Source organism: Dasypus novemcinctus, chromosome 15 (genome assembly GCF_030445035.2).
Source record: "Dasypus novemcinctus isolate mDasNov1 chromosome 15, mDasNov1.1.hap2, whole genome shotgun sequence".
Taxonomy (NCBI): domain Eukaryota; kingdom Metazoa; phylum Chordata; class Mammalia; order Cingulata; family Dasypodidae; genus Dasypus; species Dasypus novemcinctus.
Window position 1 is genome coordinate 8,439,806 of NC_080687.1, and position 19,706 is coordinate 8,459,511.

Consider the following 19,706-nt stretch of genomic DNA (forward strand, 5'->3'; position numbering starts at 1 on the left):
TTACAAGGCAAATATGCTAGCTACGAGCCACATTGGAAAGAGCCACACACACTTGGTTGCAAATTTAATCAATTCAACATTGAATAATGAGAAGAGTTTTAATTGCACAAAGCAGTACATAACATTTCAATTACAAATGAAAGGACAATCAGTCATGTTATCAAAATGTATAATACTGGAATAATTTTTTTAAAAAGATAGAAAAATTATACTCTGGACCCTTGATTTTTTCTCATTATAAGCCTATGTAGGGATTCATTCATGCAAGTTTTCATATGTAGATAGGACATTTGTTTCTTTTGAAAAAATTCATTATGGCTATGAGATGAAAGGGTGTTGAAGTAACAATGTCTTATGATAATGTTATAATTTTCTTCTCTTTTGCTTTTAGTGTAAGGCTTGTTTGAAATACCCAACACGATGTGCTTTCTTAAGGACACTGCCGGACACACTGTCCTTCCCCATCACTGTTGGTGTCCTGGCACCCAGCCTCATTCCACATGGGTCACTTTGTAAGAGGAAAGCCAAGGGGGCTCAGCTTGAAGGCAGGGGGTGGCAGGGCTGGCACCCTACCCACCTGGCCATCCACCAGTGAACCTTACCCTGGAGGCTTTCCATAAGGCTTTCATAGGGAACAGTACTGCTTGCTGGGATTGGGTTCTGGCAAGAATGCCTCAAGTAGGGGCCAAACCCTGATCTGGGAAGCCTCACGGTCCACGTTCAAGTCAGACCACTCGCACAGAGGCTGCAAGGAGCATCCCCAAGATGCTAAGTAAACTGCTAAGGGTGGCAGGACTCTGCGGCTCCTCTGCCTCTTTGGAGAAACATTGAAAGAACAAGAGGTCCCAGGCCCTGGGAGCAATCCCTGCGTCGTGGGAAGCTCTGGGCCTGCCAGGAGAAGGAAGAAATGGGGGGGACAGGGAGGGGTTGACAAGTGCTGGGGGGGGGCCTGCCTCCCGTCTCCTCCCGCAGCCTCAGGCCTTCAGCCTTCAGCCCAGGAGTAACTGCTAGGACGCTAACTCCAGTCAGACAAATGGGTTGGGTGTCTCTTCACATTCCAAAACACTTGGAAACGATAATTCTGCCAAAAGGGGCTCCGTCAGAGATGACCTGGGTGACAGTCTGCAGTTGAAAACGTCATCGAGTGAACCTAAAAAACACAGTAAGCAAGGCATGTGTTTATTAGCATCATTGGGGGAAAGAGACCTTTAGAACTCATAAAACATCATTTAGTCATTCACGGTCCTGACTTCCTCAGAAAAACTTAAAAAGTTGAACAGAAATGGGTGGCTTTTTGTTTCCCTGTACGGATCACTAAGTTTTGGGATGGGGACCGTCACTTGCTTTGCCACGCGCTGGAGTGCCTTTGCAGGGAGTTGACGTACTCTTTCTCACGCCATGCCCCACAAGGCCCACGTTTGGGGACCAGGTGTCCAGGACAGACGTGGGTTCAGGAGAAAGGGATGGGGTGAGGCTTCCTGATTCACTGGGTGCTGAGTCAATGGTCTTTCGGCCCCAGGGCTTTCACCCAGCGGGGAGTGCACCAGCAGAGGCATCTGGGATGCTTAAGAACGGCTCCGGCCAGCCTGGAAGGGGTCCATCCCACTGCTCCAGAGCTGGCGGGGCCCCAGGGCCAGCTCAGAGTCAGCTTTCAAGGAAGCACTACCCAACTTCACCTGGGCCTCGGGGTCGCAGAGGTGGAGGTGGACTCCTGGGCACCTCTACGTCCAAGTTAGTAAGGGATGGTGTGACAGCCAAACCCCACCCAGGCTGCTGTGGCCAGTGGGCATCCCAGAAAGCACCCGGCCTGCTGCAATGGAAGGGGTTAACTTCCCTCCAAAGAGCATAATCTGTGGGACAGTTCATTCATGTGTTGCCATCGCTAGGCCATGGTATCCAGCTGCTTGGCAAGCGCTGGCCTAGATGTTGCTGCGGAGGTACTGGGTACAGGGATCAGCATCCACCCTCAACACCAGCTGACTTTAAGCGAAGGTGATGACCCTCCAATATGGTGGGTCTCATCCAATCAGGTGGGGCGAGAGGAGGGAAGACAGAGGCTTCTTTCCTGCCGGTCCCATGGAGGAGACCCTGCAGCTCTGGGATTCCTCAGGCTGTGTCCACAATGGCCATCAACAACAACAACAAAAAAACCCAGAAAGCTACACGTGCTGGAGAGGCTGTGGTGAAATAGGAACACTCCGCTCTTTCGGGGAATGTGGAATGGTGCAGCCTCCATGGAAGACAGTTTGGTGGTACATCAAGCAGCTGAATATAGAACTGCCAGCTGATCCAACACTCCTGCCACTAGGATTATATTCAGAAAAATAGAAAGCAGGACGTGAACTGACATTTGCACACTGATGTTCACAGCAGCATGACTGGCAATTTCTAAAATGTGGAAACAGCCCAAGTGTCCACCAGCCGAAGAATGGATAAACAAACTGTGGTGTATACATAGATGGGATACTATTCACTCATAAGAATAAATGAAATCAGAACGCCAATGGCAACATGGATGAACCTTGAGGATATTATGTTGAATGAAATAAGCCAGACATAAAGGGATGAATATTGTACGGTCTCACTAATATGAAGTAAATAGGATAAGTAAATTAACAGAGAGGTAAGCTCTACAGTATAGAGTTTACTAGGAAATAGAAGGCATGTTGAGAATGGGAGCTGATGTTCAATGTACATAGAATTTTTAATAAGGTTAATTGTAAAAGTGTGGAAATGAATAAAGTTGATGGTAACACATTAAAGTGAGTGTAACCAACACTGATGATTTATAAATGAGATTGTGATTGAAAGGGTAGACCTGTCTGACATTTATGATATGTAAAATGTCCATTAGAAGGAAATTAGAGAATAATCTAGTGTATGTATAACATTGATTTCAGTGGTGGATGAAGATTGTGGTTAATAGTATAGATATAAGAATGTTCTTTTACAAAGTTAAGAATATGTTGATACATGGGAAAATTTCAACTAATGTAACCTATGGTTGACAGTTAACAGTAATATCCTAATATTTTTGCAGGAACGGCAAAGAAGATCTATCAATTCTAGGAAATAACCATGACGCGGGGACAAGGGGGTATGGGATTTTTCTTTTAAGTGTAATGAAAATGTTCTAAAAATGGACTGACGCATGACAGCACAACTCTGTGATGAAAATGAGAGCCACTGAGTGTACACTTGGAGTGGCCTGTACAAAAGAGGAGGCTTTATAACACATACGGAATCCAGTGGCAGAAGACTGTGGTTAACAGGACAAATATGAGAACATTCTCTCATGAACTATAACAAATGTATAATACTAATACAGGGTGTTAATAATTGGGTGGCTTGGGGGAAAATGCGTGAAATATAAGATTTTGGCTACAGTTAATAATAATATTTTGACGATGCTATTTCAAAGTTTTTAGCAAGTTTCACCATACTGCAAGGTGCTGGTGGTGGGGTGATGTATGGGAGCCCTGTATGATGATACACGTTTGTTTCGCAAGCTCACAACTTTAACTATGCACTTTTGCTTATCCACATCTATGAAAGGTATACGTCAATAAAATTTTATTAAAAAATATTTTTTAAAAAAGAAAAAAGAGCAAGAGCTGGGGGTTCACGGGAGCAGAAGGAAATCACCCTCAAGACCCACCCTCCAAGCCTGCGCAAGTTTCCAGCCTAAGGAATCACTCATGCCTTCAATGTCACTCTTACCAGAATTCCCAGCCCCTGACCTGCCCATCAGAATTCAGACTTGGGAGCTCCCACGACTGCATGTGCCAATTCTTTATGCTAAATCTCTTTATACACATGCATATGCATAGATCCAACTGATTCTGCTTCTCTGGAGAACGCTGACTGATACAACCCACCTTCCAGGGCCGCGTGGCTGCAGTGGAGCAGAATACGAGGGCATCTTTGTGAGAGGCACCCAGACAAAGCTAAAAGAACACGCAGAACCAGAGCAGGGGAGAGGGAGCGGCGCGAGAACTTCCAGGAGAGGAAAGAGCTAGAAGTAAAACATTTTCACTGCGAATGTGAGAAGAAATCAACGGTCTTTAAATAGACATAATTAGTACTCCGTATTTTACATGTGAATGTTGAGAAAATGGCAGGTTCATAGAGACTGGTGACCTCTTTGCAATTAGCAACAAGAATCCTGATTCAAAGAAGTTGCTTTCCACCCACACCAGCATGCGGCAGCGAGAAGGCTCAGCAGAAGACAAACGCAGACAAGACTTAATGGAGATCATCTGCCGCGGCCACACCAGGCTAAAAAGTCTCGCACCTACTCCGTGAGTAGGCACTGGATATGCAAATCAGGATCCCACCAGATACAATTTAGAGTTGGCGACAGGACACATTCCCAAACTGTTCTTTTGTGGTCTTACATGATCCGAAAAGCCCTTCCAAATATTGTTAAAGACAATAACCTATCTTGATTGAAAGGGCCTAACCATTGGTAATTTTAGCTAATATTCTGCTGCTTAGAATATGGACATCAGGAAAGCAGCACTCTTTAACGACATGAAAATCAGTGTTACTATTTCATTAAGGAGTTGTGTTTAAATTAATCATCATTTAAGAATTATTTTCTGGCTGTGCCGCTAACGTCCAAAAACTTAAAGCAGCCAAAAAGGAAAAGTCACTCGATTTTCCTTTTTGGTAGTAAACATTTCCCACTTTTGATTTCATAGTTATGTGATGTTTTATTTCCCCTTCATCAACACGCCTTGCCTTTTCAGTTACTTGACTCTCACCTCCCATTACATTATTCTACCCTGTTACTTGAGAATTGTTTAACGTACCTCTGGAAGTTACACTGAACTTTCGGTCAGAGAAACTGCTCCTTCTTATTAAAGGTTCACTCATTTTTTCCAGAAATGATTTAATTGTCTCCTTCTTTTCTGGACTTGTGCTTGACAAATTCAGAACTTTTCCATTCACTTTGACGGTGGAATTGCTGAGCCCAAACCAATAGAAGAAATCAAACAGAGCGTCAGCTTTGAATTCATACGCGAAACTCAAATTTTCTCCATTAACCACTTCATTTCCTGGTGGGAAAAAATTCTTGACTACCTCTTGAAAATCAAACTGCAAGAGAAAGAAACGTTTAATTAACATCATGGACACAACTATAATGTTTATATCATAAAATTAACAAATGGCCAAACGGCCAAAACATCATTCCTACCCCTTATTTCTCTTTCATTTTGTTAGTTTTGGGTTTTCTTTAACCTTTCTTTAAACTTTAAACTGTTGCTTTTAGTTTTTCAAACAAAACTACATGTTGCATCACATTCCATCTAAAGAGTGTGGATTGCTTGGTCAAAAGTACAATTGTTTTCATTACAATGACACCATGTCTAATAAGTAAGCAGGAACTGAGCCCATTTGTCTGGCGGCAGTAATGAGGCAATGGTGAACCTACGTGCCTGCAGAGCCAAGTGCAGGTTCTCAGGCTGGGACCTGGCATCTCATGCAGAATCCTAGCAGACCTGGGTTCAGAGAGGCTCACCTGAAGCCGGTAGCTCTCTCCAATCACCGAGGAAATGACCGTATCCATCCCTTGTTCTAGCTGTCTTCTTATCTTGGGGTGCCTTGTGTTCACAAGAAATGCATATGTCTTTTCTGGAAATTAAGATGCAGAGGTCAAAAAGGAGCATGCTCGTGACGTGGCATGCTTGTTAGTACTTGATGAAGCAGCAATTCCCACTGCATTTAGAAGTTTTATTCATTTCATTCCTCCCTCACCCTTCCTTCAAACCCTTGCTGCAAAGCCTAACTGTATTTCTAGAAATCCCACTTCTGAGAATTTTGCAGGTTGGAAGGAGGCTCCTGTCAAAGCAGGCTAGAAAATCAGCACTTCCAAGGCTGCTCTCAGAAATTAAACATGCCACCCTCTCACGATCACAGAGGAGAACTAAGCCTCCGGCGCACACATCCAGCGCGGGAGCTAAAAGGAAGAGTCTCCACGGCTGGTTGTCGTGTCGCTGGATATTTGAACGACCCTGACATTTCCTCGGAACCAGCCAGGTCCAGGGAAGGATGCAATCCCTGTGTCTTCCCCGCACCCCCACCCCTGGAGCCCTGGCCTCTCTTCAGCTGCGTGGGCCCCCTCTCTCCCACCCCAGCCAGGGAGCCCGAACTCTGGGAGCTGCACGGAGGGGCCATGTTCTCCCCATGCCCACAAGAGCCAGGAAACGAGTCTCAGCACTGCCATGGAGAACCTTCCTATGCACCTACTGAAAAATTAGGGTGTTCTTTTCCCTTGAAAAGCTCTACTTTGGCAGCAGGATTCTTAGGAGATCTGGAGCCACCAGGATGCCGAAGGGAACCTGAGCTCTTTTGATCATACGGCTCAGCGACTGCTGTTCCCACACTCCCAGGGGACTGGTGGCTCCAGTCCTGGCCCCTATCCATCCGCAAGGCTGGAGACACACTATAGAATATCCCCACGGAAAGCAAAGCGAAACAAAAACAATAAAAAATACATCCCTGCAGCTGCTCGGCCCCCACCTCCTCTGGGAAGCCTGTCTTTTCTAACCTCCTGGGAAAATCTCAAATCCTCTCTCAGGCTGGCCCCAAGCTGCCTGACTTCCAAAGTCAACAGCTTTATAAGACGCTGCCCAAAATATCATCTCGCTTAAATTCACAAGCCAGTCCTGGGGGAAAGGGTTTCACACGCCAAGACGCAGGGGTTCTGAGAATCCTGGCAATTTGAGATTCCTTCTCCTCCTCGCCCCACCCCAACAAAATCCCAGTGGGACACAGTGCCTCCCACAACTGAAAAAATACCATGTCACTGTCTTTCTGTCCTGGCAGACGGCTTCTTCCTCCCACCCTCCCTTCCTTCCTTACATCCAATTCTACACTGTCAAAGGTAAGCGAAGGTTGGTTTATTCATTAGGTGTAAAACATTATCAACCAGCCACCTCGTAACCTTTCCAGCCTCCGTGGCATGAAGTACTCAGGCACTTTTTCTAGGGAGACACTTAGGTCCCTGCCCCTCCATAAAGGCCACGGATGGTCGTGAGGTGCTCCTGAGAACCTTCAGGGTTCTTTCCTGAGAACCTTCATCTGCGAGGATGGCATCTCTAACGAACCTTCGCGCTAGCCTCCCCCAACTTCTCTTTCCTACCCATGTTTTCCTTTCTCCCCAATTATTTTTTTCCTGGGCACTTTAGCTGTAAGTACCTTCTATCCTCTTCAAAGCCAGAGATAAACAAATAAAGCAAGTGAGCTGCTTAATACCTTGGATGAACCTTCACACAAACCAAACCAAGACCTTCAGGCTCCTTAGCCATGCTCAGTTCTGTGCCTGCTGGGTAGACACGTGCTGCCCAGCTCTAGGGGTGCCATGTGCACCAAGGACAGGTTCTAGTCGTATATTTATTCTCACAAATCTTTGAGATTTTATGGCTTTTCCCACCATTAACCAGTCCTCGGTTTCCTTTAATAACAGTTGTCACACAATTGCATACCTTTGGTAGACCATCCACAGATACCTCCATATACCACTTCCAGTACTTGCATTAAAATGATACAAATGGAGAGGCCTCTTATTTTTTCTCTAGTTTCCTCCTGAAGAATGAGGTTGGGGGGTGTACTTGACACATGTGTGAATTACATTCCTAGAGAACCATCTGGCTTTCTGGTCATCAAGCCGACCAGGCTCAGACGTTCTAATGAGCATGGTGGCTGTGGCTGCACGTTCCAGCCCCTGCCCCTCCTGCCGAGGCAGCATTCTGATGTCGAATCATGGAACGAGCCTGCTACGAATGTTCGAGGGAACCTGGAGGTCACTTCTTATTACCGTGAACTCATTTTAAGAATGTTATTTAGAAGTAAGTTTAAGAAAGTCAACCTCTATCATTGAATATTATGCTAACAAGGAAGAAGGAAAACGGAGGCACTTTCATTTGGGGATTTTAGTTAACATGGCTGCGACCAGCTGATCTGATTTCTTAGAAGAAGCAATAAGAAAAGCATTTAAAATGAAGTGCTAATGTCACAGCATGAAACATAAAAGCATCCCCAGTTGCTGTTTTCTTTATCTCCACGTCCTTCCCTGTAGAAGTCTCCCAGCAGCGGTGGCGGGAGCATCGGTGTTTTGCCCAGGTCGGTCCTTAGGCCTCCATCCCAGCATCTAATTTGCTCTCAAACACGCCCATTTGGATAAGAAGCTTGACGGGGCTGTTGTGCAAAGTCATGACATTGAAACATGCCTCACAGGACAAGTGTTCGGTCACAGTACAAGGCGTTAATAACAGGGTGGGGAAAGGAAGCCTGCACTTGACGCACGATGGTTCTGTAAACCCACGCCTTCTCTCAGAACATGCCTTACGCGTGGTCAGCGTTGGACAGGCAGGCGCCATTCTCACGTGTTCCATCCTATCACTCCAGTCATTTCTGCCACCCCCGCAGGTTCGAAATGCCAGTCCACTTCCTGCCCAGATGGATGGACGTACAAAGGCAATGCAGAGACAGGTGGCTTCTGTCCAGGACCACTCACGGGTGGGTTCTGCAGCTCCGGGTGAGCTTCAGACGGGGTCGCCCACCAGGCTCCCTGCTGCCGGCCTGCACCAGCTGACACCCACCAGGCTCCCGGCTGCTGGTCCGCCACCAGCTGACTCCCACCCTGCCTTCTCCCCGCTCCACTTGCACCTCAGCGGCAGGCTGCAGTGGGCTGGCCAAGCAGAACTGAATGGAAAGTAGGTACACGCCTACCTTTTGCAGTGTCTTCTGTGGTCTGTACGTTAATAAAGAAGAGCATCGGTTTGCTCAAAATCGTCTCCCGGTAGTCTTTATAATCGCAGTAGCTGGTCAGTTCCACGTACCTACGAAAGAGCACGGCAAATGAAATTGCACTCCCAGCTGAATCAGGGAGTGGGTGGACTGGACGGGTGCCTGCTGCAGCCACGGGCCCTTTGAGAAGAGCCCCCCAAAACGCGGTGTGACGTGGAGGCTGCCGTGCTTCGTACCACATACATCTCCCTCCCACATCTGCATTGACGGAGCAGCCTGCAAGTCCCACACGGCCGCTGGTCTTTGGGGGACTTGGGGCGAAGCTTGGCCGCCACGGGCAGCCTCTCCCAGGGCGGGCCCGGGCTCGGCCCTCTCTGGAGGCAGGAAACGGTCCTTGGAAGCTGTAGGAGCTCCAGGTCCTGGTGAGAATGAATTACACCCACTCGATTAGCGGAATGAGCTGGCTCCTCTCCGGCGGAGACCTCTTATATAAGGCGTGAGTCAACGTTATATAATGAACATTTCTCCTGTCCATCTTCTCCCGCCTTCCCCTCCCAATCCCAAGACAACCCAGCCCCTCCACTGACAACAGAAGCAACCGACATTCACAGGATCTCCTACTAAGTCACACGTCCCCGGAGCCTAAGCCCGTGCCCTGGAAAAAAATAAACGAATCAAGCCTTGGCCTTTGACCGACAGCCCCGTGCCACGTGCCTCCTCGGCTGTCACATGTCATCCCAGCCCGGGCGATCTCTGAGCCCTGACTCTCCCTGCCGCGTCTCGGCTTTCTCCCTCCGCCCTTCACATTGTCCAAGCGGCCTTTCTCCATCTTGACCCACATCACTGATCAGAAGGCAGGTCCAGGGACAAATCTGCTTCCTTCCAGGACACAGCTCATTTTCTAGCCAAATCCGAACCCGGACGCCAGGGGCAGACCGTCTGGGGCCCCCGTGGGGAGGTGGCCTGCCCCGGCCCCTCCACCCCGGGGCCGCTGCCCCACTGAGACCCAGCCAGGAGCAGCAGCGGGGCCGGGCGGGCACGCGGGCAGCACCGGCCCTTGCTCTGCCGTGGCGGATTTGCTTCTTACAGCCTGGCAGGGGCCCGGCTTTCCAGCGCCCGCCAGGAGAACTGCAGCCTTGGCGGGTGGGCTGCGGCAGGGAGCCGGGGCGCACACCGTGAGCCACCAGAGATGGGGCAGGAGCACACAGAAGACGTCTGCCCCCAAGCAGGAGGGCCCAGCTTGGCTGCTGAGAAGTCAGTGCCATTATCTTCTGGGCTCATCAGGCCTGGTTTTGTTTTGTTTTTTTAAAGATTTATTTTATTTATTTCTCTCCCCTTCCCCCTCTTCCCCCCGGTTGTCTGCTCCATTTGCTGTGTGTTCTTCTGTGTCTGCTTGTATTATCAGGCTGCATTGGGAAACTGTGTTTCCTTTTGTTGTGTCATCTTGCTGCATCAGCTCTCCTGGTGTGCGGCGCCATTCCTGGGCAGGCTGCACTTTCTTTCGCGCTGGGTGGCTCTCCTTATGGGGTGCACTCCTTGCGTGTGGGGCTTCCCTACGTGGGGGACACCCCTGCGTGACAGGGCACTCCTTGTGTGCATCAGCACTGCGCATGGGCCAGTTTACCGCATGGGGCAGGAGGCCCTGGGTTTGAACCCTGGACCCTCCGCATGGTAGGCGGACGCTCTATCGGTTGAGTCACATCTGCTTCCCTCAGGCCTGGCTGTGAGGGCTCTTAAGACCCGGCCCCCATGGAGCCTCCATCTCACCAGGCTCTCAAAGGAGACTCCCCTCCCACCCCCTCTGCACCCCCAGGTGGCTTGACGGGTCCTGGGGTGCAGCCTCGAGAGCCCCGGAGAAGGAAAGGGCGGGAAGGGGTGCTCTCGAGGGGCAGGGGCAGGGCTAGAGAAGGAAGGAGGAGGGTGCAGAGTGGGACTGCGGGCGGGGCGGGGGCTGCAGGAGCCACGGGGAGCGCGGGAGGGCATGGGTGCTTGCAGTGCTCCTTCTGCCCTGCCCGGGGCATGGAGTGTGTGTGTGTCGGGTGGCGGCACTTGCCTTCCTTTTCAGCAAGGACAGTTTTCCTGGCCTTCCTCCTTGGTCCCAGTTGACCAGCCACCAAAGGTACTGGAGAAAGGAAGCAAACGGGAAGGAAGGAAAAGGGAAGTACCCACGATTTGCTGGGGCCCGCCCTCTATCCATTCAACAAAGCTTCCTTAAGCACCTACTGTGCGCCGGCACCTGGTGGCTTCCACATGGGCCTTCCCACACCTGGGGAGCTGAGGACCCAGGAAGGGGTGGGGAGGGCGGTGAGGGTGGGAAGGTGGCAGCACAGGGGCCCCCCTGAGCTCTCCCGTCCCCTCTTGCCAACAGCCGGGACAGGCAAGAGAGGCCCGGGAAGGCAGCGGGCAGAGGCGGCGAGGGCAGGTCCACACTGGTGTTGGGAGCCAGGGGATGATGCGGAGGGACAAAGGTAGACGAGGACCCCCTGTAGCGGGGGAGAAAAAGGGCCAGTCTGATTGGAGCAAACACCTAAAAGAAAGAGGTGTGATGCTGGGTGGGGAGCAGGTACCGAGGCAGGTTGGCACGTTCTCCCATCACCTGGGGGATGCTCCCCACGTTTTAGCCCTCAGGGTGATTCCTCCATCCCCTCAGTCCCCGCAGTCCGCCCTTCTCTAGTATTCATTGCTTTTGGATGACACAAATAAACAGTCATTCCCTCTGCCTGCAGAATCGATTTACATCTGTTTGGAGGTGTTGATTTTGTCCCTGTGAAACCACAGATTTTAAAACTGTCAACTTAGACATGCTCCCGGGTTGGGAAAATACTTGGTGTTCCCCAGAGTTTTGTGAGAGGGCACCAAGAGCTGTTACTTGGCTTGGCCCGAGAATGGAGGGTTGAGGGAGAGAGCTGCTCTGGAAAGGCACAGCCTGAGTTCCACGTACAACCGCTTCAGGAATCTTCCACGCTGGAGTCTGGATTTAGCGAAATGCCCTGCATAATGAAACTCGTCTCAATGCCACTCAGCCTTCTTTTGGCGATTCAGAAGATGCATTTAGGATGTTCCCGGGACTGTCAACAACGTCACAGAATGTGCCAGTTGTCATGTGCATAGCCTGCTTCCAAGAGCGCCCTGGCAGCAGCACACAGTGCGAGACCCCTGTTTAATCTACCCCTAAGCCACGGCCAGGTCAAAAAAAAGAAGCCCTCTTCATTGCACCTGCTCCCAGACTCCCAGTCAGGGTCCAACTGCCAAACACTCCCCACTCCAGGGAAAGGAATAAATGTGAGCACTCCTTTGAAACTCACTGTTCTAAAAGCTGGAACTATAAATCACTAATCCACAAGGATCAGAGGATCTAGGAAGCAAGTCTCGCAGGTATTTAAGTGCCTGACACTTAATCACTGGTTTTATTTTAAGGCGAACATCACTAGACGACATGAGAGACTAGTGATTTCATCTTTCCTCATGAATATTTCTGCATTACTAATGCAAATATTGCTTCAGTGTATGGAATATTTATTATATTTGCTGAACTTATCATCAGGGACAAAAAGCAAACAGTTTAGGATCGTTCCCTCAAGCTCTCATTTCTTCATTGCTTTTACCTGGCCCCCAAATGTTTTGAGAACGAAATTGTCTAAAGCTTGGTTTCAATCCAGAGATGGGAAGCCAGGGTGAGACAGTGCAAAACAGAGACTTGAAATAAGAAGCTCTAATTCATGTCCTAATTTACCAGCTGTGCTTGGTAGCGCTCCTAATCCCCTGCTGCAACACTCAGCAAAGTTTCCAGGGATGGGTTCCCGTGGGAGCAGGCAGGACAGACCTGCTCTGGGTCTGCAGTGTTAACGTGCCAGCCGTGTGCAGAACCACGCTCTAAACTCTCAGATGCTTCCTTCTCCTTCACTGCCTCCCCTCCTTCTTCTTGAGCGAAATTAGGCAAATTGTTCGGACCTCCAGGCTATCGTCTGGGCTCAGCTCAAGGGTGCACACGTGCATTCCTCCAGCAGCTCCCGAGGCCCATGGGGTACTAAACTCTGTGGTGGGGCAGAGAATGATTCATCGATTCACGCAGTAAACATCTGCCACGTGTTATGGATCGAATCACATCCCCACTGAGATGCGCTCCAATCCTCGCCCCAGGGCTATGGACGTGAACTTTCTTGCAAACGGGACCCTTCGCAATCCTTTCGGAGAAGGTGAACCAGGGTACCTTCAGCCAGTACCACTGGAGTTGTCAAGAGAGGAAATCTGGACACAGAGGGCAAGGGACAACCATCTGACGGAGGCAGTGACTGAGGGAGAGATCAAAGCATGCCACTACCAGGACCCTACAGACTCCAGAGAAGGCGCAGCCCTGCTGACACCCTGATTTTGCATTTCTAGCCTCCAAAATGGCAGGGCCATCAACTCCTTTGTACAAGCCAACCAGTTTGTCTGTCTGTGCCAGCAGCCCTGGCAAGCTCAGACACCCAGCCATGACTGTGTGTGGGCACCAGGGATGCAAAGACGTATAAAAAGAAAGACTCTTGCTTCTAAGAAGCACACAGTCTATTGAGAGAGACAGATACGTAAACTATTGCAGGAAGAAATGATGCATGGATGAGGCCGTCCTACCCAACGTGGAATCCTGGTACCGACAGTACTGGCTTCACTGGGAGCTGGAAAGAATGCAGAATCTCAGGCCCCACCCCGGTTTTGAGGTCCCCAAGTGCTCATTTAAAAGCTGAGAAGCCCTGGAAGAAGACAAGGTCCCTGCCAGTTGGAAGCTTACAAACCAGTGAATCATCAGACATTAAATGCCAGATGAGTGCACGGTTCTCCTGTTCGTGCACCCAGCCTCCACTGGGTGATGCCCTGGTCATTTCAGGAAGATGGGCAAGGTGGCAGAGGGGCCTGGAGTGGGAACCACCTTTTGAGCTAATCCAGGTACAAGGAGAGAAGTGGTTCTGCTAGGACAGATGCATGGCCAAAGGGTGGGCATGAGAAGGGGTGCCAGGACCCCAGGAGGAGCCGCAACTTGATGTGTCTTGGGACTGCGGGTGGCTGCCCAGAGGCAGATGGCAGGCATTTGGTAAGACCAGGTGGACTGTGGCCGGAAGTCCAAGGAAGTCAGAGGAAGGCAGGCCAGCGAGAGTGCAGCGATGAGTCACGGCTCTGGAATCATCAGGTCTGTGTTGGATTTGTCTCTGTGACCTTGGGTAAGTTTCTTGTTTTTTAGGATTTATATTTTATTTATTTCTCTCCCCTTCCTCCCCACCCCCCACCATCATCTGCTCTCTTTGTCCATTCGCTGTGTTCTTCTGTGTCTGCCTGTATTCTTGTCAGCAGTACCAGGAATCTGTGTCTCTTTTTGTTGCGTCAGCTCTCCGTGTGTGCGGCACTACTCTTGGGTCGGCTGCGCTTTTCTCACACGGGGTGGCTCTCTTGCAGGGTGCACTCCTTGTGCATGGGGCACCCCTACGCAGGGGCACCCTTGCGTGGCATGGCACTCCTTGCATGCGGCAGCACTGCGCATGGGCCAGGTTTACCTCACAGGTCAGGAGGCCCGGGGTTTGAACCCTGGAGCTTCCATATGGTAGGCAGACGCTCTATCCGTTGAGCCACATTCACTTCCCTCAGGCAAGTTTCTAAAACTCTCTGAGATACATTTTCATCACCTGTAAAATCTGGAAACAAAAAGTACCCATGGGGTTGCTAAAAGAGTAAATACAATAATGCGTTTAAAACAATTGATTCATGGGTACTGCTCACTAAGAATAACAGCCAACTTCTGCTGTGTCTCCAATATGTGCCAATGATGGTTTTAAGGACTTTGCAAATTTAATTTGGAATAAACCCTACAAGATTGATGCTATCATTTCCATTTTACAACTGAAGAAACTGAGGCACCCAGAGATTAAGTCAATTCCTCAAGGTCACTTGGCAGGTAAAGAGCAGGACTGGGATTGGCACCGCGGCCGCCTGGCCCTGGCGCTCACATTTGTCCACACATACCCTCTACTGGATTTCCCGAAGACGTAGGCACGATGGCGAAGGCCACGCTCAGGGCCCGGTTCCGGGGTCGCTGTCCGGGAAAGGGACCACGGTCTCCAGGATGGGGCACGTGCAGATGTGCATCTGGAGCTGCAACAGCGTCCCGCCTCCTGGCCTCAAGTCCAGCTGCTCTGGACACCCGGGGGGCGGGGGAGGTCACCAGACAGTCCCAGCAGCTGTGGCCACAGGCTGGAGCTGAGGCTTCCCCTCCACACAAGTCTGTTTGCTCCAGCCCTGAGTTGGGTCCGGCTCTGCCCCAAGAGCGTGCAAGAACGTCTGTCCTGTGCCCCAGCACAGTGTCCCCTGCACCCTTGCCCCGGCCCCCACCGCCCGCCCCCTCTGCCCCTGGCGGTTGCCCTCGAGGTGGGGGTGGCTGCCACCGCCTAAAAGCTGGTGGATAAGGACAGGTGGACGTTGCCTCCTGCTTTTAGTGCTCCTGGAAACCACTGGACTTTCCCTTCTAGGCTGATTATACAAGCTGTGCACTGGCTGAAGCAATTCCAATGATTCCTCTGTAGATTCGGGGGATTGATGAGAAAGCTGCTGCTCCCTGTGGCAAGTCTGACTTCTTTCAGGTTAAAGGCAGTTTGCTGAAGGCATCGGCTTGCCAGGTAGACAATGCTTCATGGAAGTCCTGGTTCTGCTGCTGACCTGCATCCGAGTTAGGTAAATCATTTTCTCTCTCTGAGTCCTGATTCTCTCATTGTTACTGGGGCAACAGCGAGGGTGCAGACTTTTGTGAGACGACAGCTGTGAGATGCTTTGCAGCACCCCGGGCACTCAATAAGCACTTGAAGTACTGAATGACCAGCTCCCTGTAGGAGCAGGACATACACCTGGGGTCCTGACCAGTCTTGGTCTGTAACATGAGTGGAAATTCCTGAGCTTGGGGAAAGGAAAAAAAAAAACCCACAATAAAGACCTTGCCATAACTTCTGCGGAGTAGAACAATTATTTTTAGAGCAGGCTTTCCATGGTCTTCAAGTCCTCGGGCCATCCCTAAGTCCTCCCCCCACCTTAGACTTCCCGGGGTTTACCTGGTATGGATTTAGAAACACATGCAAGTGTCAGAAAACTTGAGGCCGAGCAAGTTGAGCCACCAAAGCCACCTGCTTGCTCTCTGAGAGTGTGAGCCACGCAAATGCCAGGGCAGGAGTGTTTATCGTTTCAGGGTTTCTCAAGAAAAGATCTTGTGAGACCTACAGCACATACTTGTGAGGCATGAAAAAACATCCTTCTTACACGCTGGGCTTATCTCACACCCCAAACACATTAGTGAAAATAAGAAACCGACTTGGGAAGCAGACTTGGCTCAATGGATAGGGCGTCCCCCTACCACATGGGAGGTCCATGGTTCAAACCCCGGGCCTCCTTGACCCGTGTGGAGCTGGCCCACGCGCAGTGCTGATGCGTGCAAGGAATGCCCTGCCTCACAGGGGTGTCCCCCACATAGGGGAGCCCTACGTGCAAGGAATGTGCCCCGTAAGGAGAGCCACCCAGCGCAAAAGAAAGGTCAGCCTGCCCAGGAATGGTGCCGCACATACAGAGAGCAGACGCAGCAAGATGACACAACAAAAAGAGAAGCAGATTCCCGGGCTGCTGACAAGAATAGAAGGGGACTCAGAAGAACACAGCCAGCAAATGGACACAGAGAGTAGACAACTGGGGGGGCGGGGAAGAGGAGAGGAATGTACAAAAAATAAATAAATAAAAAAGAAAACGACTTACTTTTCAGAGCAAGGATTCTTAACCTGGATTTAAGTCTCCCTTGCATCACCTGCAGGGGCAGCAGGAGTGGGTGTACACCTGCACTTCCGGGGAGGGATCTACAGAGGAGTCTCAAAATGAGGAAGCCCAAGTCAAAGACAACTGGACAAATGTGGCACATCTGACTGCTGCACGTGCTTCTTAACCCAGGAAGGCAAACTCTGCCCCTGCCGGGACCCAGCTGCCCAAGCCCTTCCTAGAAGGCTCTCTCCACTCCGACCAGGCTCTGTCACCTTTCAGGACTGCATCCCAGTTTAAAAAGCCGACTCTCCTGTCACCTTAGGTCCCGAGAGGAAGAAGACTGTTCTTTCCATTAGTCGAACTATTCTCAAGCCGCGCCTCGCGCTTTCCCAGGATACAAAAGCCCTCCCGCGGTGCTCACGCTGGGAGCGCCTCCTATTTGTTGATTAGTTTGCACCTCGGTCTGTGCCAGCTGGTCATTGTGGCCAGCTGTTTATACTGGACTCCAAACGGCCAGGGGACGGCGGTTGTTCAGTTCTCCTTTGCATGGGAGGTGTTCAAAGCAAGACTTCTAATGACCAGACTGTAAATTTTGCAGCACTTTTTGCTAAGATCGGGGAAGCTTATTCTGTCAAGAACCTAACCTCCAGCTTCAGTTAACTCTGGACATTTTTATTTTTCCCACCCTGATCTCAAATATAATGGTCGTCTTAAGTTTTGCAAATCCGATTTCTGCCTCAGTTCCTCCCATGGTCCTGCTTACAGGCTGGCATTTCCATTTCACTAAGAAAGGGAGAAATTCTTGCTGGAAAATGGTTTTTCAGGCACTGAAAGCTCTTACTACTTTTGCTTGGAAAAACAATTTTTAAAAAAATTTCCCTCAGCAGCTTTGAAGAAGGCATTTTAAACCTCTCATTTTGTTTGCTCCTGTCTCCTGGCTCCAGCCCACGTGCAGGCTCCTAGGGTGCTGCTGTCTTTTCCTGCAGCAAGGCCTTCTTTTTTTTGTTAAGATTTATTTATTTATTTATTTCTCTCCCCTTCCCCACCCCCACCCCGGTTGTCTGTTCTGTGTCTATTTGCTGCATCTTCTTTGTCCGCTTCTGTTGTTGTCAGTGGCATGGGAATCTGTGTTTCTTTTTGTTGTGTCATCTTGTTGTGTCAGCTCTCCGTGTGGGCGGCGCCATTCCTGGGCAGGCTGAACCTTCCTTCACGCTGGGCGGCTCTCCTTACGGGGCGCACTCCTCGTGCATGGGGCTCTCCTAGGCAGGGGACACCCCTGCGTGGCACATCAGCACTGCGCATGGGCCAGCTCCACACGGGTCAAGGAGGCCGGGGGTTTGAACCGTGGACCTCCCATGTGGTAGGCGTGTGGTAGGCGGACGCCCTATCCACTGGGCCAAGTCCGCTTCCCAGCAAGGCCTTCTTAGGTCTCATAACTGAAGAGCTTACTCATCTCTGAACCAGACTCTAGACTTCATTTGCCCATGCCCGCATGCAGGGCACGAGCACGAGCACCAGAGACTGGTGGCTCCTCGAGGTGCCTCCTGGAAGCAGGAGGTCCGAGAAGAACCAGGCCTGGGGTGTCACCTCCTTTACCCAGGGCCCCGGGAGCCCGCTCTGGGGACCACACCCGTGGGGGTGGTGCTCAGCAGGGCTTCAGGGAAAGCCGGCCACCCCCAGTCCGTGCAGCTGAGCATCCCGGAAACCGCCATCAAATAAGGCCCCAGGCTGGGCCAAAGCTCAGCGCCACTATCCTGGAAGCGACATTCACGGCACTCATTTTTCCAGAATTGATTTACCCATTCCATAACCCATATAGCTCAGGGCAGTGCCTTCTCAGCATTGGTTCATTTTTGAAAAACAAAATAACACAAGAGAGAGGCCAAAGATGGGTCATTTTACACTTTTGTGCTTAAAATTCAACTTAATTAAGTTTTAAAGTTAAAACTCCTCCGACACCTTCTGAGCTGCTGGGTTGCCTCCTGTTGGGTGCACAGAATTCTGGACACCTCACGTTCCCCCCGCCCCCCCCCACACACACACATATTCTGCCCCAAAATCTGGAGCCAGGGTGTGAACATCTCCCTGCGAACATCCCCTGCAGGGTGTGCCCTCCACTTGAGCTCATCTGGCCCAGTTAAGGAGCCAGAATGCGAAAATTCCTCCTCCTCCAGTTGTGCGCTTTGGGTGGGGGGCGCACCCAGCTCCTAGCGCTCCCCACCCCGGCGCCCCCACGGCCCAGCCGCGGTGCCTTCCCAAGCAGCGGCAAGCTGCAGCTGCGAAATGTCAGGGGGAAGGGTGGGGAGCGCTAGGCAGCCTCGGGGTGACTTCAGCCAAGGAAGCGGCTCGGAGGAGGGGGGCCCGGCGGGGGTCGTGGGGAGCGAGGACCGCCCGGGCTGCCGGCGGCGGGGGGAGCGGACGGGGGTCCGCGGCGGGGCCACCCACCTCTTGATGTAGCTGCGGAGGCGGTAGAGCTGCCCGTCGAGGCGCACCAGGCCGTCGCCGAAGACGTTGAAGCCCCCGCGCGCGGGGCCCGCGTCGCCGCGGCCGGCCACCCAGAGCTGGTCGCCGCGCAGCTGGAAGGCGGCCGGCTGCAGGTGCAGCAGCTGCGCCAGGGGCAGCAGGGCCAGCTCGCAGTCGCACGTCCACAGGCTGCGCAGCTCCCCCGACGAGATGGAGGCCAGGCTGGGCCGCGCGGGCGCGCAGGCCGCCACCGCCATGGCCCTGCCGTCGGGGCCCGCGCCGGGCGCCCCTCCAGCCCCCACGGGCGCCCTGCCCAGCCCCCCGCCGCCGCCGCGCGCCCCGCGCTCCCCGAGGGGCCCTGGCGACCCCCGGTGCCCGCCGCTGCCGCCCGCCCTCGAGGAGCGCCGCGGGCACCCGCGGAGGAAGAGGCGGCGGCGCGGCCCTTTATCCCCCGCGCCCTCGGGCACGAGCCTGGCCCCGCGCGGCGTCTTCGCGGCGTCTTCGCGTGGGCCGGAGCCGCGGCGCGCTCGCCAGCCTGAGTCATCCCCCTCCCGGCCGCCGGCCTCCGCCCCTGCTCGCGGACACGCCCGGGGAGCGTCCGCCAGGGGTGCCGGGGCCCGGCGGGGTGGGGGCCGGGGAGGCGGGCGGAAGGGCTCGCGGCACCCACCGGATCCCGACGCCACCGAATCTGCGCCCCGACCCGAGGGAGGCGCCGCGTTCCTCGCCCG

At 52.0% G+C, this 19,706-nt stretch overlaps 1 protein-coding gene across 1 annotated transcript; it reads right to left on the reverse strand.

The window, feature by feature from the left end:
- Nucleotides 1–84: 84 nt before the first annotated feature.
- MEDAG (mesenteric estrogen dependent adipogenesis) lies at nt 85–19,297 on the reverse strand. The gene is made up of 5 exons (XM_058276998.2): nt 18,961–19,297; nt 8,737–8,846; nt 5,525–5,637; nt 4,815–5,100; nt 85–1,150 (listed from the first exon to the last, which is right to left on the reverse strand). The coding sequence occupies exons 1-5, from the start codon at nt 19,233–19,235 to the stop codon at nt 1,026–1,028; spliced, it is 909 nt and encodes a 302-aa protein (XP_058132981.1). The 5' UTR covers nt 19,236–19,297; the 3' UTR covers nt 85–1,025.
- Nucleotides 19,298–19,706: the final 409 nt, after the last annotated feature.